The sequence below is a fragment of the Ceratina calcarata genome, unplaced genomic scaffold (genome assembly GCF_001652005.2).
Source record: "Ceratina calcarata isolate Rehan_Ccalc_2016 unplaced genomic scaffold, ASM165200v1 scaffold102, whole genome shotgun sequence".
NCBI classification, from domain to species: domain Eukaryota; kingdom Metazoa; phylum Arthropoda; class Insecta; order Hymenoptera; family Apidae; genus Ceratina; species Ceratina calcarata.
In genome coordinates this window covers 220,645-245,956 of record NW_017131077.1, presented here as the reverse complement: position 1 = coordinate 245,956, position 25,312 = coordinate 220,645, and the positions used below count along the sequence as shown (strand labels likewise).

Sequence of the window (25,312 nt, the reverse complement as noted above, 5' to 3'; positions counted from 1 at the left end):
ATGGCAGCTCTTTAATATAATCTATGAATAACAATGCAAAAAGTAATGGAATGGAACAGAAGGAACAGACGAATCTATTAGATATTCATGGCGACGAGTATAACGCGCGATAAATGACCAAGAAAACAGCGCTCGGTGGGCTTCCAGAATACAAAACAGCCGAAGCTGAATGAGGAATCCGTACGAAGTCATGCGAGGCGAGAGCGGAGTGCGTGTATTGATCTTCGGGTTTCGTTCGAGGTGGGAGTACATTGGGAAAAGGGGGATGAAACTCGAGAGGATGAGGTCAACGAAAAGTTACAGTCACCCGGTTCGTATCATTTTCCTTCTGCGTATTTGCATGTAAGTCTGAATGCTGCAAGGACGATCCTAGGAATACATCTTTAGGAACATTGACTATTCTTTATGCTTTATGTTGATCGAAAACGGGACGCAGAGTGTTGAGTGGGATAATTTTTATATCTACTTTAAACTCAATTTCTTTCGATGAAAATTATTTATTGAATAAAATAGGAATTGATGGTCTATTGTGCCTTTGTCTATAGAATCATGATTTTTATTGCACTAATCAATTTAATACAGTATAAGAAAATGTGTAATCATATTTCATTTTCAAACAAATAAAATGATATTTTTTTCATTATAATATAAATTAATCATAATTCAATCATATTATTTATTATTTAAAATATAAAATAACGTCGATATATAATGGTCAAATTGCTTGCGAAGTGCAAAGAGCAAGTGGAGATGCGTTAAAAAAATAGAATACGACGCCAGGCAACGAAATCTCAGTGTTATTGAGCTCGACAAAAATTATTGCCGGCAGCGTGTCACGTGGACGCGAGAAAGCCCCGAATATACGAGGGAAGCGAACGTTTCGCTGTCCAAAGAACGGCCAGGAACCCCAACTTAATCACGCGCATACCGTATGTCCGGGCACATTCGCCACGCTTATGGCGAAACCCGCTCACATTCTTCATAATAGCTTCGACACCATCCGGTCTTCCGCACTTTTGGACAATGTCTCGTTCCCCTCGCAGACCTGTCCACTTATCACACATTAAATTTTCTAACCAACTTATAAGTGTATATTACTATTAAGTATACGTTTTAAAGGACTAATATTCATTTCTGAGATGCTTACAGTTGAAAAAAAAATCAAGGTTTATAAGTTGTTGTTTTCTGTAAACTTCGTTTATATGAATATGTGATTCTTATATCAAATTTTATGACATATGTCTCATCTCTAATCATAAAAACTCCTGTTATCCGATCCCCTTCGAAAACTTCATCGAAAGCTGAAGTATCACGTTACATCATAATCCATTTACATTTACCTTCGCGAATTTTCGTTATCCCGAGCGATCCACGCAGGCAGAAAACCGAGATCGAGTCGATCTGCGTGTCAGCTCGCGTTTGTAACGTGTGCTGCCCGTTCATCCGTGTCCAAATCAGCGCGGGCAGCCAGAAGTCGCGCGTTCCACGCGAGGATTTATCCTCGCGGCGGCGCGGTGTAATCACGGGGCCATCTCCTGCTCGCAACTGTCAGCACGAATAACACGCCGCGCCGTCCGGTTTCGTTCTGACGCGTCGCATCGACGCGATCAAGATCTCGCCGCACGTGACGCTTCTCGCACCCTCTTATCTCATCGTTTCCTTTTTTTTATGACGGTGGTCAAAGGCGGCCTACCCTCATCGATGGAATATCGTTATCGGATGATCGGACCGCGTAACACTCGTCGATATTAAAGGACGTAAAGGGCGGGGCGCGAAGCAATTCTCACGAAATACGCGACGATAACATCGTGGTCATCCGGTGTTCGACACGTGCTCGCCGTTCCAGGACAATTTCAGACATGCGTTTTTTGACCGGGCTTGCGTACATTCGTTCCTACTGTCTGATCCAAATATTCTTGACTCTAGTTGGTTTAAATTCAGGGAACTCAATTTAGTACTTCGTTAAATCTATTATTCGTATTAAATCATCGAATAGAAAATACAATAATTAATTACATAATTACGTGAACTTTGCTTATTGATAATAATAATAAAAGTAATGCTGTCAGAGATATTTGGACCGTTATCTCTCTTTCTCTACATGGTGGTCGATTGCAATTCGCGTGCTCTCAAACATCCAATGTGCGACGATGAGACCATGTATGCACGCACACGTAATTATAGCGTAGACTCGCGTACGTGTACATACATACCCGAAATAATATTACAAACGGAGGTTATCCGCCGGCCACGCTGTCAGTGGTGGCGGTGGTCGTCGCGATGGGGATGCTGGCTATGGTGGTGGTGGCGTTGATGGCGTTGCTGGTACCACCGGTGGCAACGTCGGCTGCGATAGTAACGCAGACCCCACCACCGAACCAACATAATCATTCACGCGATATTCCTGCTATTGTGATGGATTTAAGTAACGTTTGCTTGAATACGCCTATCGAAATTTCTCATCACGGTCGCATGAGCTAAAATTTTAGTTAAACATTCATGGAGAGATTTAAACATCCATCAACTGTCAGTAGAGACTTTCATTCCCTTTTCTCGCGTCTCGTTTCATCAGTAGCCGTGACATTGCTATTTCCTCGGGGTTGTCATCTCAAAGGACGCCCTAGTAACTTTTATTGCAACGCTTTTCGCGTTTATAAGCGAGAGTAAGGATCGGATGACGTTCTGGCGCGCTATGAAATTGAAATCTAGGGTGCACTAGCCTCTTTTCATCTTTAAAACTGACCCGTCGTCATCTTAGTTATGGATACTTAACTATAAAATGTCGTAAATTGAATATTTAGAAATGTTTCATGTCGTATGTGAAGTATTTTGATCCAATTCGTGTTTCGCTTTTATACTAGATAGGTAACTTCTCCCTAAATTTTTCGTAAGAGATATAAAATACTGAAGCAATGCGGATCTATACCTCGTTTTAATTTGATTATCCACTGAATTCATTTTATATTGTTTCTGCATACGAGAAACATTTTAGTCTTCTAGTTTAGTTCATTTATAGATGACGATTAGTTATTACTGTACAAAGTAATTTCTTGCGGTCTGCAATGAAATTGTCAATCATCTGTTTAATTACTGGTTGATGAAATCGAGCTGTTAAATTGAGAATTATTTTATCATGGCTTGCGTATAATCATGTTAAACTGCCACGTATTTAATATAATTCTGACACACGTGAATGCATTTGTTAATTTTTTGTTAAACTGTTATTGATTTACTGTTCATGTACGCTCAATGATCATCAATTGTAAGTATACAGAATTGTCATTTGAGAGATTTCAGAAATTGACAGTATTTTTTCTGCTAAATATAAGATCGCCCCAAGCTCCGATTGCAATACACAAATGAATTTTCTCACGAAATATTAATATACGATCGCAACCATAGCACTTTCTACTTCGTAAAACCCATTAAAATCTATTGACGCGTATTAATCTGCCTATCCACCATCACAAATTGTTTAGAACAACATAGTGATGATTTAGTTATAATATCATTATCGGAAGATGCTATGCTACTCAAAGCATTAAATTGAATTTTCAGCGTGGTACGTTCGAAGTTATCAATTTATTGGTGAACACGCTGAAAGTATACCTCATGTCCAGAAAAGCATTGTTCTTGCACGCTCTCAGTGTATCGAAAGCCAAGATTCCGCTGCTGAATTTTACTCAGCTGAGGCAACAAAGACTCTAGGGAACGTGTCTTCTTACTTGAACTCTTATGCCACAGTCGCCCGTTCATAAAATCTCGGTCTTAAGCCTGCGGCTCTTTGCACATCTCTCCTTCCCGCTCGGAGGTACTCTATTTTGTTGAGAACGGTTTATACTAACTTGATCGAGATCATACATATAATCCTTTGCACGCATCAGTTACAATCTAATAGTCGCTTCCGTCCATGGATGTACCTGTCTTTTGGTCCGGTTCACTCTCGATCCTCTTCACTGCAACCTTTAACCCATGTCCTTAATAATGCATTCGGGAGATGCTTAATCGAGTCTCGCAACTCATTTGTGATTCGGCGTACGCTCTTCCATTGCTCTCTTTCGCCTCCTTTTCTGTCCCTCTCTTCTTTCCCTATACCTTTCGTTCTCCCTTGCACACGCTTATCCTCCTAGTCCCTCGAGTTTTCTGTCTTCTCGACTCTCCACCTGGTCCGCTCATACACGACCGATTCTCTCTTCGAAGCCTGTATTCCCTTCCTGCATCGGTTCCTGCAGTCTCTTTGCTTCTGCCTTGTCCCCTCTTTTCGCCTGCGCACTCCACGGGACTCGCAGAGAACTTTTCGTTAGCGGCACCGTTGTCGGCAAACTGTCCTCGCATCAACGAAAGCCTTCGAGAGTCCAAGGTAAAATTGAATGACCGCGACTCGCCGTGAAGTTTCGATCCGTTGATTTAATCAGCTCGTTCTACTCTCTTCTCTCACTCTCACCGAGTGGCCGGCGGCGTGACTCTGACTAGGCAATTTGATTTCTAGTCCACGCGACGCCGACGCCATGCGTCGCGTCGCCGTCAGGTAAAATCTTGTTACCGGTTTTTGCTACCTGTGTCGCGTGAATGACGTCGAATCTACCCAGGCTACAATTGCCGACCCTTCCCTCTTTTAAGTTGGTGATCATCAGGGTACGGGGTTTGTGAAATACTTTCGGTCTTTATTCCACTGCAATTGTTTTCTTCGTAGGTGAACATCTTCCTAAAACTCGTCGGCGCCACTGCGAAATTATAAGGTCGATCTCTTCTTCTTAAATTGCAGAAATAATATAAATAAAGGTACTTAAATAAGAATAAAAAAGAAAGTAATATATTAGTTATTAATTATGCAAAGGAATCTTGTGTTCTCTTTATGAAATAGAAGAATCGAAATGCCACAAATGTGGTAGTGAGAACAGAACTATATAATACAAATGTGCATGCAATGGTGATTATACATATTACAGTAATGAGAAACGTGCGCGTTTGTATTTGTTTGAATCTATCGCAGCAATGCCAGTGATGTTACTTGCGTTAATTGGAGAAGCCGCACGCATGAATGCATTAGAGCAAGCGTCGTAACATCAACCCAGAAATGTTGACTTGTCTACCATTAATTTAGGAAATGATAGTTAAGGATGTATTGGCTATACAGTCAATCCGAAAAGTTTATGCACTTTAAAAACGCAGTAATTGATTTTTGCGTATGTATAAACCGAAGGCGCAGACATTTTTAACGCGGCAAATTGGAACATAGTGCCGCGTGAGAAGTTATGTAATTTAGCACCTCTTGTAATTAGTGGCTCCCCGTGCACGGAGGAATCCGTCGCAGCAGTGGTTTACTTTCGCCGGCTGTATATCTGCAAACATTAGAGCGCCGAAGGAATGCGCTTAATGTTTACGTTAAATACCGAATTATCCGCGTTAATAGCGTTGATCCACACGAATGGGATTCTGCGGCCACGCTCGATGGCATGATTTTTAATGGACTACGTAAATAACACTGGGAAAGTTGGACATAGTTTTGAGTAAAGTCTTTCTGGGTAACAAAGCAAAATTTATAAATGTGTACGTACTTTTGGTTTAAATTTATTTAAATTTTCGACGAATACTTCCGCAACAAACAATTCATCACATTAACTATATTCTGTAACTGTTTCATCAAATTACACATAGATACATGTGCACACTTAGGGAGATAAAATTCCGATATCTCACAAAAGTAATCAGAAGTATCGATTTACTCTTCAAATGGAGATTCCAACCGTACGTACGCGTTCGAATTTGATGCATGGAGACATTTATGGAAATAACGCGGGTTTTACCCTCTCTTTCTCGGCCGCTCAATTTTCCAAAGTAATGTTTTCAGTCGAGCTGGGTCCCGGTTTCCGTGTAATTTAAACGAAATCATAAAAGTGCGAATTGCCGGCCCGGTTGGTAAAAAATCGTGCGCCACCCGACGCCTGTACGTGACGATGAATGGCCATCGTTTTACTTTCGTTATTTTCCAACCATTTCCCGCGCTGACGTCAAATGTCCACACTATTACAGGCCTGTTCCTTTTACCTAAAACCAATTCTGTAACATATGATGCATCGCTGCTCACGCGCGCGCACGGGTTAACACCCCCGGGGTTTCTGATGTATTATATTTTATCTTGGTCAGGGACGGTTCATTGGCCTGTTTTAGGGAAACGCTTTAGCGTCCTACGGGTGCGTTTTGCAATTCTCTCGCGTCGAACTCATTGTTCAGGCATCTTCGAGTATTTACAATTAATAGGCAGCTATCGCGAATCAGATGCGACATAAAATATTTGAATGGGAAGGATAGGATTTAATTTAAAAAAGTGCAATTCTACTTTTTGTTGAAAATTTTGTTCTACGTGGATTAACAAAATAGATTTTCTGCTGAAACGGCCAAAGCGTAGATTACTAAATTTTGTTGAACGTTTTTCCAAAAGACCTACAAAGGAATCATCGCAGGCTAGTCACCTATAGATACGTTGCCGACTGACTGGCACAGCTTTCACGTGCCGATCCTGTCGTCGCATGAAAGAAGTCGTACATACGTTTTCAGAGTTTTTTTTATTTTGCGGCGCGCACGTTCAGTCTCGGATTCTCTTTATGAAAACTCGCGGTCATTCTCGTTCGTCTGCCGCGAACCGCAACGGATGAACTATTTTCCATGAATATCTCGGAACTATAAAAAATATCCTTTAAGTTAAGCATCGCTGGAGAGGGCTGCTCGCGGCTTGCATTCGCATATCGTAAAACTGGAACTCTTCAAAAATTGAGCGCAATGCGTTTTAGATTCAACTAGCTGATACTTCTATCCCGTAGCAATAAAAAATACCTCTTTTCCAACCGTTCCCTAGTGGTTTGTTGTACGTAGAATAAAGTGTGGACACAAAAGAGTGGTAATCCCAACGAAACAATGAAAAAGGCGTAGTTTCATCCGAGAGTTTACGAGTATTATTTGTTTCTGGTTTGAAAACTCTCAATAGATTTTCAGATAGCATATACACAAATATGAAGAGATGAATTTGATGAAATCAAATAACAACGAATCGCTATATCTACTAAAAAAAAAAATCTTCTATCATATCTGTAGATCAGAACTCGTCAATGCACTAATTAGATCAATACGTTCATAAATTTTTCGAAGAAGAATTCCCGCAGAAGCCTTTTATCATGCGGTAGCTATAGGGGAGAAGGGTAGCAGAGAAGGGTGTTTCACCGGTAACACAAGGAATACGGGGAAATGGTAGCCGGCGATCGTGACTGGAGCGAGCCAGAAAACAAGAGGGCGCATAAACGACAAAGGAGAGCTGGGCATTATTATGTCCCAGGGTTGAATGCATGACAGTACCAAGCGTGATTCTCTATCCTCGTTCGTTTCTCCGCCAGGTTCTTTTCTCTCTGTTCACCGTTTTTGCCCCCGACCAAGGGGGCAAGTCCCGTGGGCGCAGCTCAAGGACCGTTGTGGGACCGCCGTTTTCACAATACTGCGCTAACAAGGTCAGCAATTAATGAATCGCTGGAAATGCGTCGCCAGAAAAATACGGGAAACCTATGAGGACCAATGTATTATTAACGAACTGACCTACGCTAGTTATTTTACCATGTACAGTAATCTCCGTAGAACTACATCTTCTATCATTTTTCTCCAGATTTATGGCCGTGAGTCATTCGGATCTCATTTGTTGTTGCGCTCGCACAGTCGATACTGTTTAGTTTATCTCATGCTGTGCGCTCCAACGACGAGCAATTCTAGGAAATCCACCCCTCCGGATACATGGTCAAGACCGGTTCCGATCGGTGGCCATATATCCGGAGATTACTGTACAATGAAATACACACACAAGTGCGTTCAGATTGTATATACGGATATTTAATAAAGTCTTGATGCAGTTCGATAAAAATGATATTACAAAACAATGACAGTAGTTAATTTGAACGAAATTAATATGTTGCACGTTTATCACGAATTTGTGCGTTGTGGAAGCCATGTTGAGAATGTTTGGTCAAATTGTAGACGAATGTTTTATCGACTATAAAGGCAAAGAAGTGTCGTACTAAGTTCAGCTTTCAGAAGCTGCGTATCACCGTGAAACGGTCCGAAATAGCTTTCTTGAGTAGAATGCTACGTCGCGTCGCCCCAGTGGATTGCCCGGCATGATCGAAACTTCTTGCAGCATTCCGAATTGTGTAACAACCGTCTACAGTCCGGATCCTATAGTTTAGTAATTGTCCTCCCGTGAGCAAGTTGTTTGAGATGTCCTCGAGTGAGGATCGCAATCTGAAGTGCATGCAGATCCCAGCGATTGATTCGTCTTTGCCGATTTCACAGAGCGTGGTTGCTGTCGGCATTTATTAAAATAGTAGTGACAATTAAGGTACTATTAGGATGGTCACGTAACTTTTCTAACATTTATCGATCAATTTTTTACGTGTCTTCACGTTCCTTGCTCTGTTTTACAGAGATAAGCAAAAATAGTGAAGAATTTACACCATTCTACATATTTATTTTTCAAAGAATTGAGACAAAATTTGTTTTAATAGTTAGCATAATCAATTCCTTCAATTTCTTCAATCTGCATTATATTCGTAAGACTAGAATTCTATTCATCAAGTACGCTTTTAAATATGAATACTTAAAACCATAACAACTCTCAGCTCAAATATATGTAATATCTGAATTCAAGAGATCAAAGTATTTTGTGCAACACCATCCTGCAAACCCGTAACAATTTGTTTCTCCGGTATCATTTTAAACAAACCTCAATTTTCCAAGCGTTTCTCCTTTCTGTCCATTTAACTTAATCTGAAAACTCACTCATACACTCTATCTTTACTAAACAAAAATGAATGATGGTGGGCAGATCAAGAGCAAAGAAGAAGACGAAGAAAGCGCGTCAGTTCTGATGTTAGAACGATCGTTGCGTTCTGACGAGGGACAACTGGGCCAATCGATACCGTAGCGACCGTCGGCGGGTCGGGGGTGGACGGAAGAACGAGCGAGCGAGAGGCGGCTGTAGGGTAGGCCGGTGAACGTTGCAGCGCGATAGGATGAGACAGTAGGATTTTGGGGTGGCTGTAGGTGGCGGTAGGCAGCGGGGTGTCCGCCCTGCTCGATGCTTCCCAACCTGGGATGGCGCTACCGTCGATCTTCTGTCTGCGTTTAACGTGGCCGCCGTATGATCGCGGACTTTGCGCAAACTCGCGCGTCGGAACAGCATTTTCTACCACAATGTTGTTGGACCTGTCGTTTTGGCCCGTGTTTCGATTGTTGTTGATGCAGCCGTGTCACCGGGAAAATTTTCACCGCGCCAATCGATTCACCTATTGACTAATCGCGTTCTCCAGCGCTCGACCGGTCTCCGTCTTACCTGTTCAACTCACCGGCTACGCCACGCGAGCGACCGCCACCTGATCCAAGGAGTGGAAGCGTGTGTGCAGCATCCCGGGGATACAAGGACTCCTGTCATAACCTTCAACGGAGAATCGGACCTTGAGTGCGATCGTTATCAATTCTCGCGAGTGCTATATAGCGTACGCCTGTGCTAAGTAGCGTATGTGTGTGTCTGTGTGCTCGACCGTGGGCGCGCGTACACGTAAACAGCGTCGTCCGCGGAACGACCTATCCGCGCGTCGATAGATCAGTCGAGCTGACAGCAACGTCGGAAATTAACCGTGTCGGGAACAGACAAGGTGTGTCGAGGCAGGATTGCATCGGCTTATCCGAACTGTCGCCAGGAATATTGCCCTGGTCCTAGACTCAGTGCGCGAACTCTGGGACGAAGGGTGAAAGGTAAACGACCCTTGTTCGATTTCGCGGTGCTCTTGTAACTTATTCGTGTGTTCTCTTGTATAGTAAACAATTCATGTTTCTTATTTGTCGACTCGTGACTGACACGATTCAGGCGATACGTTTAAATTCGGGATCGCGTAGGATTTCGCGTTGAACGCTACTATTTGGAAATAGACAATCTCGTTTCGGTGACGGTACGGTACAGGAAGTGGTAAATGGGCGGTCTCGCGACTGTTTGAGATGGAAGTGAGTAATAGCAGAGTAGAGTGACCGCTGTATTGGTCGTGATGATCATCGTACGGCCATAAACTGTCGCCCGAGTGATCCAATTGCTACCGCAAGCCGACCCAGCAACAACGATGCATCACTACTATACGCAAGAAGACATAGATCGTGTTGGTAAGTGGAAACTGGGTAGAATTTGTATTTATCCTCTTACGCGCAAACAATGTTTTTAAAGCTTTTGACAGGAAGGAAATATATAGTCGCTATGAAAGATCGTTTCATTTTTTAAATAACTATCATATTTAATCTTCAATTCTTTTGCGAAATATCAATTCTACTTACAATTATTCAGTAATTACTGAAAATAAACGTGCAGTTTTTCGAATCTCCAAGCAACGAGTTTATTCTTAACTGGTAGATTATATGGGCGTTCTGTCAAATGTGACGCGGTTAGGTCAACGGATACACATTTAACTTTGACACAAAAATTGTCCCAGTTCAAGCAACGGTAAGTAAGCCTTGACGAAACGGGACGACTGAAACGAGCAGCGTTGTTGGTTATTTCACGGAAGAAGCACTGCCTAGAGAATTGTACACATTCACAAAGTTTGTAGTCCGGTTCCTTAAGCGATCCACGCCGCGTCGGGCGACATCACGATTTACAATGCAAATGCTACGACGGTAGGCAACTTGGTAGGATTATCGGTCAAATCGCAAATTTCATCCCGGCCCTTCCCGGGTTCCTCCAACTGTAAATTGTTCGTTCGCGTATTTACACGGAATTAAAGCCGCTCCTTCGGGACTGCTCAAATTACCTTACGACGTCATCTAATTTGCCGAGTTACGCTGCGACAGATATATCGCGGTAAATGGAATTCGACGACGCAGTGCTCGTAGTTTTAACACACCCGAAGATGAATTCGGGCACGTTGTAATAGTTATTGGCATTGTTACTGGTATGTATGACGATACCGTTGCCTAATTCCTCAAGTGATACTGATTTCATCCAGAATTATATTACTAATTCACATATTTTTTTAAATATTGTTAGGACTAACTTATCACTAGGCAGCTATAATATGTTGAAATATGCATGATGTGTGCAAAAGAAATGTCATCGCCGAATGTGTATTGAACATTTCGAATAGCAACAATCATTAAAACTGTTTAATGAATTAGAGATAAAGCCACTGTCTCCAGTTGTTTAATTATCTCCTATTACTTATGCAAATATGTTTGTATGAATGTCAAATTTTATCGCAGGTACTTAAATCGTAACGATGTTTTGTACTGTCGTTACTTTTATAAGAGTCAGTAGACAAGAAGATATAAGGAGAAATGTCTAGATTTTATGGCACGGATTTCACTGACATTTTCGTCACGACTATATCTTTTTTTTTTTCTAGTCCCTCGGCAGCACGGAAACACGCTCGTGGTATTCTTAACATTAACGCGTCTATTTGGAAAATGTATGCCGGTTAGATCCCCAGACGTACCGGGTACTCCTTGTACCCGGGATTATATTAGGTCCTTCAGGCTTTCTGCGCGAGTCTCCGGCGGAATTTAAATTGGTCTGGATACGATAGCGGCGAAATGAAGGAATGGAATAAAATTTGCAATGTTTTCTCGCGTCGGGCGCATCGATATCGTCTTTAGGTCGAAAAATAAAAAGTTTCCTATCCTACTCGATTCGTCGACGGTACGCTTACGTAAATGAATTTCGAGTTCGTTGGAAAGAGGAATTAAGTTTGAAAAAGAAAAAGTGAAAGTGTATTTAGGAACCACTATTTTACAGACAGATCGATAGCCTTATAAAGATACTCTAATCGATGATACTACCATCAACGAGACTGGAGCGTACAGAACTTGGTAACAGCCGCATCGTCACCCCTCTCCATCAAACAACCACTCAAATAACCGACCCTTCAACCGCTCCGCCTAATCTACAAACTCCTCTACTACCGCCTTATCAACCTACTCCAAATTCACACCATCCTAGAGGTCTCCGTGTGTCGCCAGATTCCTCAAATCGTCTGATTTCTCAAAAATCTCAGCCTCACACAAAATATTCTAAACGGAACTGTGCCTGTTCACCGTGCATTCAGTGAACCCTAGCCGAACGACACTTTATACTCGTGAACGTCACTTGATTCTTTTATTCATCGAGAAAAAAGAAGAATGGCGTTAAAAACGTTTAAGCATATGGATCGTGTTCAGGTCGAATAGCGGGAAAACAATACAGACAGGACAACTTGTCGCATTGTTCGGACGATGCGACGACGCGGGTCGAGGGTGGTCGACGCACGTACGCGTTCCCCGCAACGCATTCTGCTCTAAGGCCGCGGCTGGCTCGTAAGCAAATTAGAATGGCGCACGTGGCTCGCATAAGTCGGATTCGTGTCTGGTGTGCTCCGTGTGGGGTGCATCCTGCTGGATTTGTAAGGCCGGCTACCCCTCCACCCCTCCCGGGAGGCACCACGGTGACGCCGGCGGGCTTTTCCGCCGTGTTCTTCTCGCCCAAAGGGCACCGACGCATCGGCAATTACGCCACTTTATTGCTAGGGTTACGTGTCGTGCGCGGAATTAATGCAATCCGCCTCGGCGAGAGTGGTCGCCGCTTTTTTAAAACGTTTTCACTCTCAGCGGCGAATTCTTCTTCTACTGCGTCTCTAGCTGGTGATTACGAGTTTTAGTGAAAGACTATAAATGTAAAAATACTGTGTCTGTTGTCGTATAACTGAGTAAGAAATGGACACTGTATCATTTTTATTAATTAGGATCGAAACGTTTTTTTATATCAGGTATAATAAACAACATGATTGCAAATAATATATGTATTTAAATACACATAATAGAAGCATAGAAATTGTAGCAGATGAATGCACAAAATTTCTCTTATTATTCTCATCACGTTATTCTCAACACCCACATAATACTATGTACATGGATATAAAGGACAGGACAATATCGACTGCAGGATTAACTCGTTAAGCGTATTAGCATTATTAATATGAATACCATATAATTTTCCAATTGCCGTAAATAGCATGATATCCTGCAAAGCATTCATCCTTATAGTCAATAACGATGGACGTATTTGCCATGAAACCTGGCGGTCCGGCATAAAGATAAGTCAGGTAAACAAAAATATCAACGCGGAGAAAAATGTAAATATCGGCAACATAAAGGGGTTGATATTGGTCGCGGTACATTTATCTAAAATGAAATTGCGAGTCGGAAGCGTTGGCTGCGTAAATACATTGTAGACGCAGCACACTGGAGCACCCTCGCACAATTTGAGTTTTATTTATACCCTCCTGGGGATAAAATGGGCATTGCGCGCTCTTGCTCCCTCTCTCTCTCTCTGTCTCTCTCTCTCTCTCTCTCTCTCTCTCTCTCTCTCCGCTATCGCCGCAGTCGTCAATTGTGCTCTGTCATCCCTCGTTTCGGCTTCGGCCCACGGCTCCCACCGTCACGGTGCAAACAAGTGTCTCCATAAGTGATCACCGTCCTCTTGAAATTGCAACGAACTCGTTCGTACTCGCTTAATCGACGACCTTCGAGGATTGCAATAACTACTGCTTTCCCCGCAGTCATTCTTCTTCGTGCGGGATTTGGGAACCGTGGCCGTGGGCATGAGTTAATTTTATAATAAATGCGATTGTATCGAGAACGCGCGATAATTGCGGTACGTAGTAAATCGAATGTATTATGTTGGAGAGTTCGATTTAGCTTAATTGGCTGTTGACGTTTAGTTTCATACTTTGAACTTAATTATTAGGCTCTGTGTTTCGAAAAATGTTTGTCATCGACAATGTTTATCTCTGTCGCTTTGAGAAAACTAGAACAGAAACTGGCACTCACCCTCTGATAGTGTTGCAAGTGGTCCGCGATGAATCGAGCAAAGTTTCTATCGACCCGGGGAGACAACGGCACCGTTCTCATCTTTTTCCTCTTAATGTAAAATTTACATGGACCCTGCGAGAATTTAGGTTCATTTCTCTCCACGGTTTCTCTATCCTCCTACGCTTGAAAGTTCTTTCTATAAAGCGTGTACACATTAAGGCATGAGACGTCCGCCTGATTACCCACGAGACTGTTCCGGTTGATTAGAATATTCGAAAATGTAGGCTGCTGATTAATAATAAAAAGAGCGAACCTAAAAGTGGAATCGATGTCTGCTGATAAATATAAATAAATTGAACAAGTTTCAATTCTTTGTAGGATTCGTCAGCGAATTGAGTTCACTGTACAAAAACTGCTTATCTGTATAACATCGATTTCAATTAGTTTCTCCTGGAGATTGAAAACAATCAATCTAGAATGAAACAGTATTTCCAGAGGCCAAATGAATTTCAGCTAGATCGTTTCAGTCTAACAACACCCAATTAACGTTTCCAAAGGAACCCGTGGCTGCTCATATAGGTCACTGAGCGACGGCGACAATCGAAGAGCTTTCACCGATTGAACAAAGTGGTAAATATAATGAAAACCCGCAGCAACTTTCTCCGGCCAACCTTTAATTCACCATCGAGGTGGCATAAACGCCGTCACGTCCATAGCGCCATCCATCGTATCGTAGCGTGCGAAACGTTACAAAACCCTACAAAGCGTCGAAGCCTCGGTGCTGTTGAAACGTTCCTCTCACCATTCTTTTTTCTTTTTCACTTCGTTTCAGCGCGCTGTTTCAAACGCGCGCCGGAATATCTTCGCTGATGGAATTCGCGCTGATGAATGAAAATTGTTCGCCCCGACTCCGTATTGAATTACCCGCCGCGGCCGACGATCGATCCGCTAGATTAACAGTTTGGATTAAAACAACAACCGTGGATGCAAAAAAAAAAAAGGAGTCTATAGGTGGAAGCGAGGGAGAGTGGTTGTTAGGGAGTGGAAAAAAAATAACGCTTTCGTCGTATATGATTTATAGAGCCTCGAAACGAAATATTTAACGACTATATCGCGTCGCACGGCACGGCGCGCGGCGGCAAGAGCGTATTGTTCGCGAGTCGATTGCGCGTCGGCTCCCAACGAACTCGATAGCCGGCTATATTATGCGCTTGATGGGATTCCGCTTCTCCTATAAAAGTCATCCTCCCTCGGGGTAAATATAAACCACTTTCCCCGTGGAAACAATGCCGCGGGGTGAGAAAAAAAGAGAGCGCGACCGCGTATTTTTATCGTCGTCGCCGCGTCTACGTCGCGTCACGTCGCTAGGCTCTTCGTTCACAGCCGACGGGTGAAATATTTAAAATGCGTTAATATTGTTTGCCCGGAATCGTGATACTTGAGGGATACAACTCAATTTGCTGTTCGCGCGCGACGCAAAGTGTCATGCAACAGGGGTAGTAGAATTAGAGTGGGAATGAGATCGGGTAAAACAATTTTGATATTCTCAAGACTTGTCCTTTAGTAGTTTATATTAATTTAGCAACTAGGCATTTTAGATTAAATTGCGATTTACTCGTCCCTTTGAATTCAATCAGATTAAGACGAAGCTAAATTCAATACAGGCGGCAGTTAAAGTGGTTCTACTAAAATCCAAGACATATTGCAGACCATAATCGAATTTCAGCATGTTATTCCTTTCATCGTAATGAACCGTTATTTTGTTTATTATTAACATTATTAATGTTAATTTGTTTTAAAAATTATAATTGAATTTGACATACTTGTAATGTATGTTAAACTAAAATTTCGGAAACTCTTAGTATGCATGTGCATTACTTGACTTTAGAATTTTAATAGAACCGCCTTAATTACAATCGATCGTTTTCTGAATGATCGATGTAGCCATGACGGTGAATGTAACGTAGAACATTCTTCATCCAGAAGATTGGCAAGCAGTGGTTGAAGCGAGCATCGTTTAATGCGTAAAACTGCATTTAACTCGATTCCCAGTAAAATGGGTTGACGGTAATAAGATTCATATTCAGAACAAAAGCAGCCACGTAAAACAAGTTACGTGACGCAAATGCGCGATTCGCCAGCGGATGTTGCCCACCTCGTTCGTTGCTAAATTAATTAGATTTAATACTAGAAAAGAATTTGGTAGAGAAAGGGTTGAAAGAAATCGCAAATCGCCACACCTTTTCATTTCCCTCTTTTCGGAGCATCATCGAACGTGTGTCCGAGCACGATCGAAATTATTCGAGAATTGGATTAAAACGATATCGACCCGTTAACTGTCCCGTTAAAACATATAATCGTTTGTCTCCGACGCTAATTCGCCGGTTACTCGCGACTGTATGAACGAATCAGTCTATTTGTATGGATGTTGTTTAAACGGCTACGCGATTCAACTCATTACATTAATGATATTTTATTCGGCTACGGGGTCGGGCGCGGCTAGTTTGTTGTTGTTCAATTTAGGGATAGTATGCGCTTTGTTATGATGCCGCGATTTTTCGAGCACCGCGCATGTAAATTGTGTGTTCCTTAGAGCGTCGTTGTAATTAATCGCTTTATTGTTAATTGCACGTTGTCGAAATGATCAAGTAATTGTGTGTAGTTGAAAAACCGTAGTCGGTAAACGCAATGAACCATTACGTGCTCGTTGGTAATTCAAAGAGTGATAAATGTGATGTACACACCGAGTCGACAAAATTCTGATGAAATTAATTGACTGCCTCGCGAAATTCGAACGAGAATTTAACAAATTAATAGGATATTTCATTTTGTATCGTTTGTCTTCAAAGCAAATGTATTATCGTTATCACTCTTACTCGTGATCATAATTAATAATACAGTTGTATTCACACCGATGAAAATTGGTGTTTCCAACAACTTGATTGATATTATATTTTTTAGCTTTAATAAAGGCAGGATCGACGACAGATTTTCCATGGGAAATTTGGTACGTTGTCAGGGGTTCGGGGTTTGGAATGCGTCACGTCTGGTTATCATTTCCCTTATCGTTTTCATAATTAACATATCAGGAAGAGAAGAAGTTTCTAAGGGGCGGAGGTACGGGGGGAGGTAGGCGAACGAGATAAATGAGGACGCGAATCACAGCGGAAGAGAGCGCACAGAAGTAATCTGGACGGGGGCCAGAAGCTAATTCCCGCAGTTTGAGTTGATGAAGAGAACGAGACCATTCTACAGCGAAGCTAGTTAAAGTTCAGCCACTTCTATTTCCGGTTTGTTCCTAATAGCGGACACTAGATACCGAGTGTGTACCGTTTACGCACGCGGACGCATACGTACTCTCGCGGTCAAGTAAATAAGTGTAACGCGTAATATTATTTGCATTGTATTTAAGTATTTTCAAGCGTTTTGATGCACGAAAGGCAAATTCAATAGACGCGGAAGCTGAAATTTAAAAAGCTTAATATACGTATTATTATAGTCTATTACTAATGACGACTATAATATTATCGTAGAAAACCTTCAGTATGATTGACCTGTCTCAGAAAATGAAAAATGAAAAATTGTATGCTAACGAACAATCCGAGTTTATCGAATCAAACAGACGCGTTTTATGCGAGGAGGAATAGTTAATTGAAACGCTCGCGAATATCGTGAAAATCCGTTTCGAAAGAGAATGAACTCTTTCCCTTCTATGTCAACAAACGTTTCCCTGCTTCGCACCCCTCCGGCGTCTATGCTGGTCTCCATACAGGTTGCCAATATCCTCAGAATGCTATCGGTTTGGCGACTAATGAATGTTTATTAGCGAGGGATCTGCTGACGTATCGTTCGGTACTCGAAATCGATCGATGCAGGTCTAGACGTTTGTGCCTCGAAATAATTGCTTCTAACCTGATACGAGATCCATCGGCAAACAGAGAGGGCTTGTAACTGTTCGAGGGAGAAGTGCTTTCACGTTCGTGAAAATTCCAAGAGGAAAACTGTCTTCTGAGTTTCAGTGTGTTCATAGATAAAATCTGCAAATATCGTTTTTGCCTGGCAAAATATACGATGAAATATTCTCTTTCTTAGTTATCGTATTTACATACTAATACTTTGGAATTTTCTTTATATTAGCAAATACCCATTTTCGCTTTCATTTGACAACGTTTCCAAATCTTTTCTTAAAAGTGTATTTACAGCACGAAATTCTTATGTTCCAAAAAGCACGAGAAGCTTTGTTAATCCCAATGGCACTCGCATACGCTCGGCACTAAGTGCGCCGCAACTCACTGATCCGTGGTTTCAGACATTCCTTCCGTAACATGAAATTTCACCTTGATGGAATGTCCGGGCGTGAAGGGAGGCGGGCGCAAGGAGGTACAAGGAGCATCCACTGGGTGCAATGATCGCTGATGAACCGCAGCGGTCGTCAGACAATACCCGCGGCTCTTCACAAAGTACGCTGTTAACGATCATAACGCATCATGCAAACCTATAAGGGGTAAAGCGGCGATCAGGATGCCTGGGCACGCACCCCCTCGGATTACCTTCGTCGTCCCATTGGCTAGTCGTTTTCGTTGCACGATGCACACCGTCGCGTCGCCGCCATTGTCGACCCCTTCAAATCCCGCAATCGAGTGGTAGACTATCGGCAATCGCCCTAGATCGCCATTATCGTTAATCAATCGGTTATTGACGGAGCCTTAAGCGACTTTGTTTGTTCGCGAACGCATCCGGGAACACGCACGACTCCCTGTTTTATTTGGGTTTGGTATTAGTAAAGCGATGATACTCTCACTCGTTGTTTCAAACATTGCTTAGCAACTATGTCATTTAAATTGTCCGTTTTGTAAAAATAGAAGACTATGAAGATGCATAAAGTCGCAAGAGTTGCGCGATGGGTGTGACATTATTAAATCAAATAACGTACGCATAATTATTTAATAATGTAAAACATTTCATTTCCTATATAAAACTGCTTTAATTTATTTAAAAAACCATAATTTAATTTTATAAGCTCTATATGGTGAGATTTTGGAAATGCTTGGTATTCAGAATTTTAATAGAACCATTTTAATACTTATGGAAGTGGTCAGCAAGTTTCGACCAAGATTTACAGTCATATCTTATTTTGAGAAATTCTTGCGTCCCTCTGAACGCGTAGTGATTCCAAAATTTTAGTCCGCAGCGTATATGTGCGAGATCTCCCCGAGGAGAAAAAGGTAACCGTCGCGCTCCAGAGATTCCCTGGCGAACAGCCAAACACCCAACAACCAAGAAACCCTCAGACTCAACTGTATCCACTCCATCCAACCTAGCCATCTACCAACTCTTCTCTTTTTCTCTTTCCGTGTCTGATGTCCCTCTTTAGCCGGTGGTTCCTCCACCTGCCTACCTCCTCCTTCGCTCTTTGCTCGCATCCCTCGCTACCGAAATTCCATTTTCTAACCCTCCCGTCCCTCGACTCCAGGCTTCTTGCACGCCCTTTCGACTGTCACTCCAACTGCTCGCTATCGCTCCGGTTATCACTCCCGCATCTGCCTTCTATCTCACACTCGCTTCGGATTCTCTTTCGGTCGCATCGTTTCGTTTCGTCTCTTCCGTGTTATTCTCTCGCTATGGAAGACTGGTGTATTTCCTAGGCTGACGGGAATCGTTCGTTCTCGTTTAGAAAAGCCTGTGACTTGATCACGTGAACTCGGAAGTGAATAACTGTGAGTTACCCTCGTAATAAATACAAGCTATACTACTTGCGCCAAAGCCGTTCTGGTTTATGCTATTTATCGTAGAAAAAAAACTAATTGCAATTTGGATATCTACGTGCGATATAATAAAAATTCAAGTTCTCAGTCTTTTCCCTTTTCACCGAAAAATAGTCCCATAAAAGTCGGCAGCCGGGAAGCACAGTGTGCATCACTCGGATGAACAAATACTTTAGCGATCAGAGTAGCATGATAATCGACCGTACGGTCGACGGAACGAAGCAACCTGTGTCATTAACTGTACCGGTGCATCGACCCAGTTGTTGCCGCGCCATTAGCGGATAATGACACTTTTTCGTGTACGGGTAGATTCGACGGATCAGCGATGATTGTTCCAGTCACTTGGTAACGAACATTTTCGAATTTCTAGCGTTTCAAATTTACATTGACATCTTTTGAATCAAGTTATTACCAGATGTATCCAAATTGCTGATATTTTCCTGCTTCTTGAAAATGAAAGTTGCCATGCAGAGAGGTAGCAGACTGAAATTTCATCGAGCAACTTGAAACAGTCATGCGAGATGATCGATCTTCCACTTTGTTGCACATTTTTGAAAAAGGGAGAGAAATAGTGTCAATCGTTCGCGATGTTCCGCTTCGTATCGAACGATAGACAGTTTGATCGATTTGAAAAGAGTTACAACCAGTTTCATTGACAGTGTTTCGAACGCGCGCCGGTATGATGATGTAAGATGAAAACGGCGCTTAGTCCTTTCACAATTCTCGGTAAATTCGTAGTGGGAATATGAGGGAACCAGTGAATTGAATTTGAAGAGGATTGTAGTAAGTTACTAAGTACACGCGATCCAAATAAATATTGTTTCAAAAAAATTAAATAAATAATTATTGTTCTAAATAAATGAAATGCGATTTTTAAAATTAGGTTAAGACATTGCGGACCGGCAACTTTTCTGAAAATTGTGTGTGTATCTATTTGTATCAGTCCATGTGCCAAGGTAACCTTTTTAAAATGACACATCGGCAACCTTCAAAGGTGCCGCCTTGTTCATAATGGGTCAATTAAACTTGACACATTTTTTGCTCTGTTTTATCGGTAACCATGGGAAAAGCATTGCTAGGCTATGGGTTTACGGGAATCGACTTTTCGTCCTTATATGAGAACATATTTTGATCGTCAGGTACCTCTTCAGAAAGAGGAAAGTTCAATCTAGCGCGGTCTGGTCATTATTTTAACGAAAACAATCTGTTTTTAATAAAAAATCGTTTCTAAACACAGGCATTGTAACTACGATTTTTCGTCCATATTATAACGCTAATATTACTAAATATCAGCATATTCTGATTAAATAATGACCAGACCGCGCTAGATTGAACTTTCCTCTTTCTGAAGAGGTACCTGACGATCAAAAAATGTTCTCATATAAGGACGAAAAGTCGATTCCCGTAAACCCATATTTTTGGCTAATTTTGTGGGTAACGTTGACAGTCTACCTTATCGCGCTGTCATCGGAGTCTACCCCCTTAATACGTATATTTGGTCAAAATAAATTTTAAAGGATCATTTTTGGATCAAATAGAAATAAGTTCACCTCGCTTAAGTAGTTCCTATAGAGAGTAGCCCATACAATTATTTTAGGTCTTAACTTGCTTATTTCTAAATTTTATTCTGGTATAATTGTAACATACAAAACTGGTAATTAGTTCGAATTCAGGCTGACAATGAGTATTTCTCTATTTGCCTCACTCGCTAATTCAGCTGAGCATTTAGAATGAAACACTCGATTACGCGTTTCTCCGGTCTGTTCAGTTCCCTCGATCTTTATGCCGTTTACGCGTGGAGAAGTTCGCAGTCCGAACGTCAGTCGCGCGACGACAATTTATGCTTGCCGTTACAAAGGACAGAGAGAGTCCCGACTCCCGGTTCGATCTGTCACGATGTCGCCAACGATCAAAGCCTTTGATCTCGACCCCTCCACGTGCAAATGACGACGTAATTTCAATCATAGCAAGGATGGTAAGGTTTCACTCTTGCGTCCTTTAGTTCCACTGATCGGGCTTTCGTCCACGGTAACAGACACTCTGTGATTCTAACAATTGACTTTTCGCAGTATCACGGCTTTATATCCAATTAAATGTATAGTGATTCAAAAAGGTATTCGGACATCATTTGAAACGGAATAACATTTACTAAACTATGTCTGCGTCCCACAGAAAATTATATTGTCTGGTCCAATATTAAAAAAGTTATTCCATCTTAAATGATGTTCGAATACTTTCGTTTCACCTCTAAATTATATTAGAGTTTAGTAACGTATAATTATTGCATCTCACACTTAATTTAGTACATTTAAAAGAAAAAAATTATTGCCACGCTGGAGTTAGTGGAACGCGGAAAGCTGCGTCGGTCTGGCGACTACTGCGTCCGATTTGCATAAGTAAATTTTACGAGACACAAACGTTTTGCCGAGTCGCAGATTAGATTAAACGGACTTTCTGAAAATTAGCCGTACAGCTTTTAGACAGCGTAGCGTTTTCGCGGACTCCAGATGTTTGCTAAGGTCGCATTCTGTAAAGTCAGCACGTGAAGCAATTTACTGTTCCTAAATTTTCGAGCTGTGCAAAGGCTGCTGCCTTATCAGGGTAAGCGAGTTGAAAATTCGTGCATGACACAATTTCGTGGCAGAGTGCACGGCGCGGTGCGGCACGCAACCCGCCTGGATCTACGAGATATTAAAAACTGATCAATGAGTCCGAACATGATGAAGTTGTTAGTAAACAAGCTGCCGATTCAAGCACGTGTAATTGCAATTTGCATTTGCGTACATAACACGAATGCATCCAATTGCATTGGGTTGCGTTCCGAGTTTTTAACGCATGAGCATTTAGTACACACGAGTGATCCCAAAGTCAATAAACGAACTGACGGTAAGTCAACATACACGCTTATTGTAATACGAACAAACAAAATATTTAATTGAGAATATGCACACATTGTACTCTATACACCATATGTCACTCGCGTGTATTACTGATTTCGACTGACGACCAGAAATATTTCGTTATTCGTTATCAAAATTTTTATTACTAAATATTCTGTTTCGGATTTGCAATGATAAAAAGGGATTAAATATGTTTCCGTTCTCCACGTATCTACGAAGTTTCATTAAAAACCCAAGGGAAACAATGACGCAATTTTCCCGTCAAATGTTTCGTAACATTCCACCGTGCGAAGAAATATTCTCCGGCGATGATATTAGACATTTTATCCGTTATAAAATAATAAACGTTTAACAATTGAGCGTTTAATTTTGAAATAACTATTAAGATTGCAATATTTTCTATATGTTCGCTCCAGCGAAGCTAAAATAAGAAAATAAGGATATTCTCTTGTCCAGCGTCGCTACGTATAGTAGTTTGCTCTCGGCAGTTCGTAAATCCTGGAGATTCGAAAAGAACAATATCGCGACGACGATTCGTCATGCTGCTGTGTACCGAGGCGTGCCAGAGGATCCAGTGAATTTCGCAAAAATCCTGGAGCGCGAGGACAGTGACGAATTGCCGGCCAGATAAGACGGCTTGAAGCAACCTTGCCCTCCTTCTTCCTGGACCGATGAAGACGCAACTTCGTTCCTACGCCGCCGTGCTGAGTGTTGAACTGAGAGAACGTTACCTCCTATTTTACACTTGCTAATGATTCAGTGTTCAGCGTTAATAACTTCTTTCCCTCATTCAATCTAATTTGTTTCTTTCAGATCTTCTCTGTCTAATTGAATGTCTGTCCCTTAATTAGAAACGCGAATTGTAGAATTTGTTTTCTTTATTTATCATATATAATTGTGACAGTCAAATCTCGACTCACCATTTTGTGGTTTATACCTCAATATCATGGTTCAGAAAACAAATAATTCGTACAAGAAAATTTAGAATTTTTAGCATACAGTTTACTTTTGTACATAAAATACAGAGTTTATAACGTTATACACTTAATAAAATGCATTTTACACTTTGGGCATGTAGATGGATAATTTTTGTTTATTAACTGAGAGAGTGAGCTATTCCTGATTTAAAAAATGTCAGTCTGTTTAGAATATTTTCAGCAGAAGTCTAAATCCCGTGTATTTTAAACGTCGAATATTACGTTTTGCTAATATTAACATTGGACCAGATCTGAAAGCATCTAACGAAATTCGAAGACTTCTATGATGGATAGGATCACCACGAATAATCTCTTTGGCATGGAAAATTCACTAAAAGAGAATCGAAATGATTTAACTATTCAAATTTATTAAGTTAAGTTGTGAAGTTTGAAAGTTTGCATATTACTGTTTTTAAAAATGCATAAATGCTGATGCCATCGAGACTGACGAATGATTAACCATTAACCCTTGAAGAGGATTCGAAACCGGAGACGCGACGATAAAAAGTGCAGCGCGGCCGTCTCGGACCGATCGATGGAAGGACGTCAGTAGTAGCTACATTAGTTATGAACTCATTAACTATACAGATAAAGGGAAGGTGGTTCGCGACGTTCCTTCGGCTAGAATATGCATGACGTTTCGAGCCGTCGGCTTCCCAGGACCGTGCAGGAAGGAGCCGGGAATTCAATTGCAACGTCAGACAGCCATTGGGAAGAGGGCTTAAAAATTAACCATCAGACTCAACCGTCAGCGTGCTAATAGCCGTATTGGTGCAGATTTTGTGGCGTTAGTGCACTTTTCTTTATATAACTGGTTTACAATACCATGAAACTCCATAAATGAACGTTTTAATATTTTTCAACGGTTGAAACAATTACAAGGATATGTCTATTTTCTACTGTACGTGTTTTTACAAATGCAGAATTTTTGGATTGAGAATTGTTTGTTTGAGCAATGTTTTCCACCTTAATAGAACCTTTAATGACCTTTTTTTGTTCAGTTATTTGATAAGTGAAACATCGATAATAGGAAGGTAGCGGAAAATGCATCCTTAGAAACGTTGATTGCAGACAAGCTCGAAAGCAACGAGCGTGACTGTAATTCGTGGACACCGGGGCAAAAGCATGGTGACTCGTTCGCGCGCGCGTATCTAATAAATTCAATTATCTCGCGGCAGTAACGTGGGTCAAGTTCCTACTAGCCAGTGCAGCGGCGGAAGATCATCCGGTACACCGTAACTTGTCCCGCTAACAAGGCGCCAGTTACGAGGTCGTTACTTTTACGGAAGTTGCCCTGTTGTTAATCCATAATGGCGGAAACGTGGGGTTGCAGCTCGGGTTTCAGCTAAGCAGCTGATTTTCTTCGCCTCGTTACCAACCTCGTTACGTTTCAATCGAGCCAATTTCGCGCGCTATAACGTGAGAAATTGTGCGTCGGTAAAGCGGCGCGGCGCGCAGCAGCGGCGTTGCGACACGCGAAACGTGGTCGTTTCTTTGTGGTACCAACTTTTCGTTAGATTAAGTTTATTTATTGATCGCCAATATATTTTCAATATCTCACAATATTTTATTCTTATTGTATTGTACATCTCACGACATGTATATCTGATCCAATAAAAAATTATTAATTATAACTATAAAAAAGTAATGGACTGTGTATGAAAAATTATTATTTTAAGAGATATCTTGATGTATATCATAATAGTGATTGTGCTAAACATAAAAATGAGGCAAGACCTTGAATAATACACTAGAAAGTAAAAGTGAAATAAGTTTTAATGGTCAGGTATTTTGGATTATACTTGGG

The 25,312-nt window shown here is 41.5% G+C and overlaps 1 protein-coding gene across 4 annotated transcripts in view; it reads left to right on the top strand.

Moving 5' to 3' along the window:
* Window positions 1-9,233: 9,233 nt before the first annotated feature.
* Window positions 9,234-25,312, top strand: part of Ten-a (Teneurin-a transmembrane protein) — a 213,157-nt gene continuing 197,078 nt past the window's right edge. For all 4 annotated transcript variants that reach the window (XM_018036466.2, XM_018036485.2, XM_018036475.2 and 1 more), the window contains exon 1: window positions 9,234-10,191. In XM_018036466.2, the coding sequence (XP_017891955.1) occupies window positions 10,152-10,191 (40 nt within the window). In that variant the 5' untranslated portion in view covers window positions 9,234-10,151. The remainder of the gene's footprint in view (window positions 10,192-25,312) is intronic.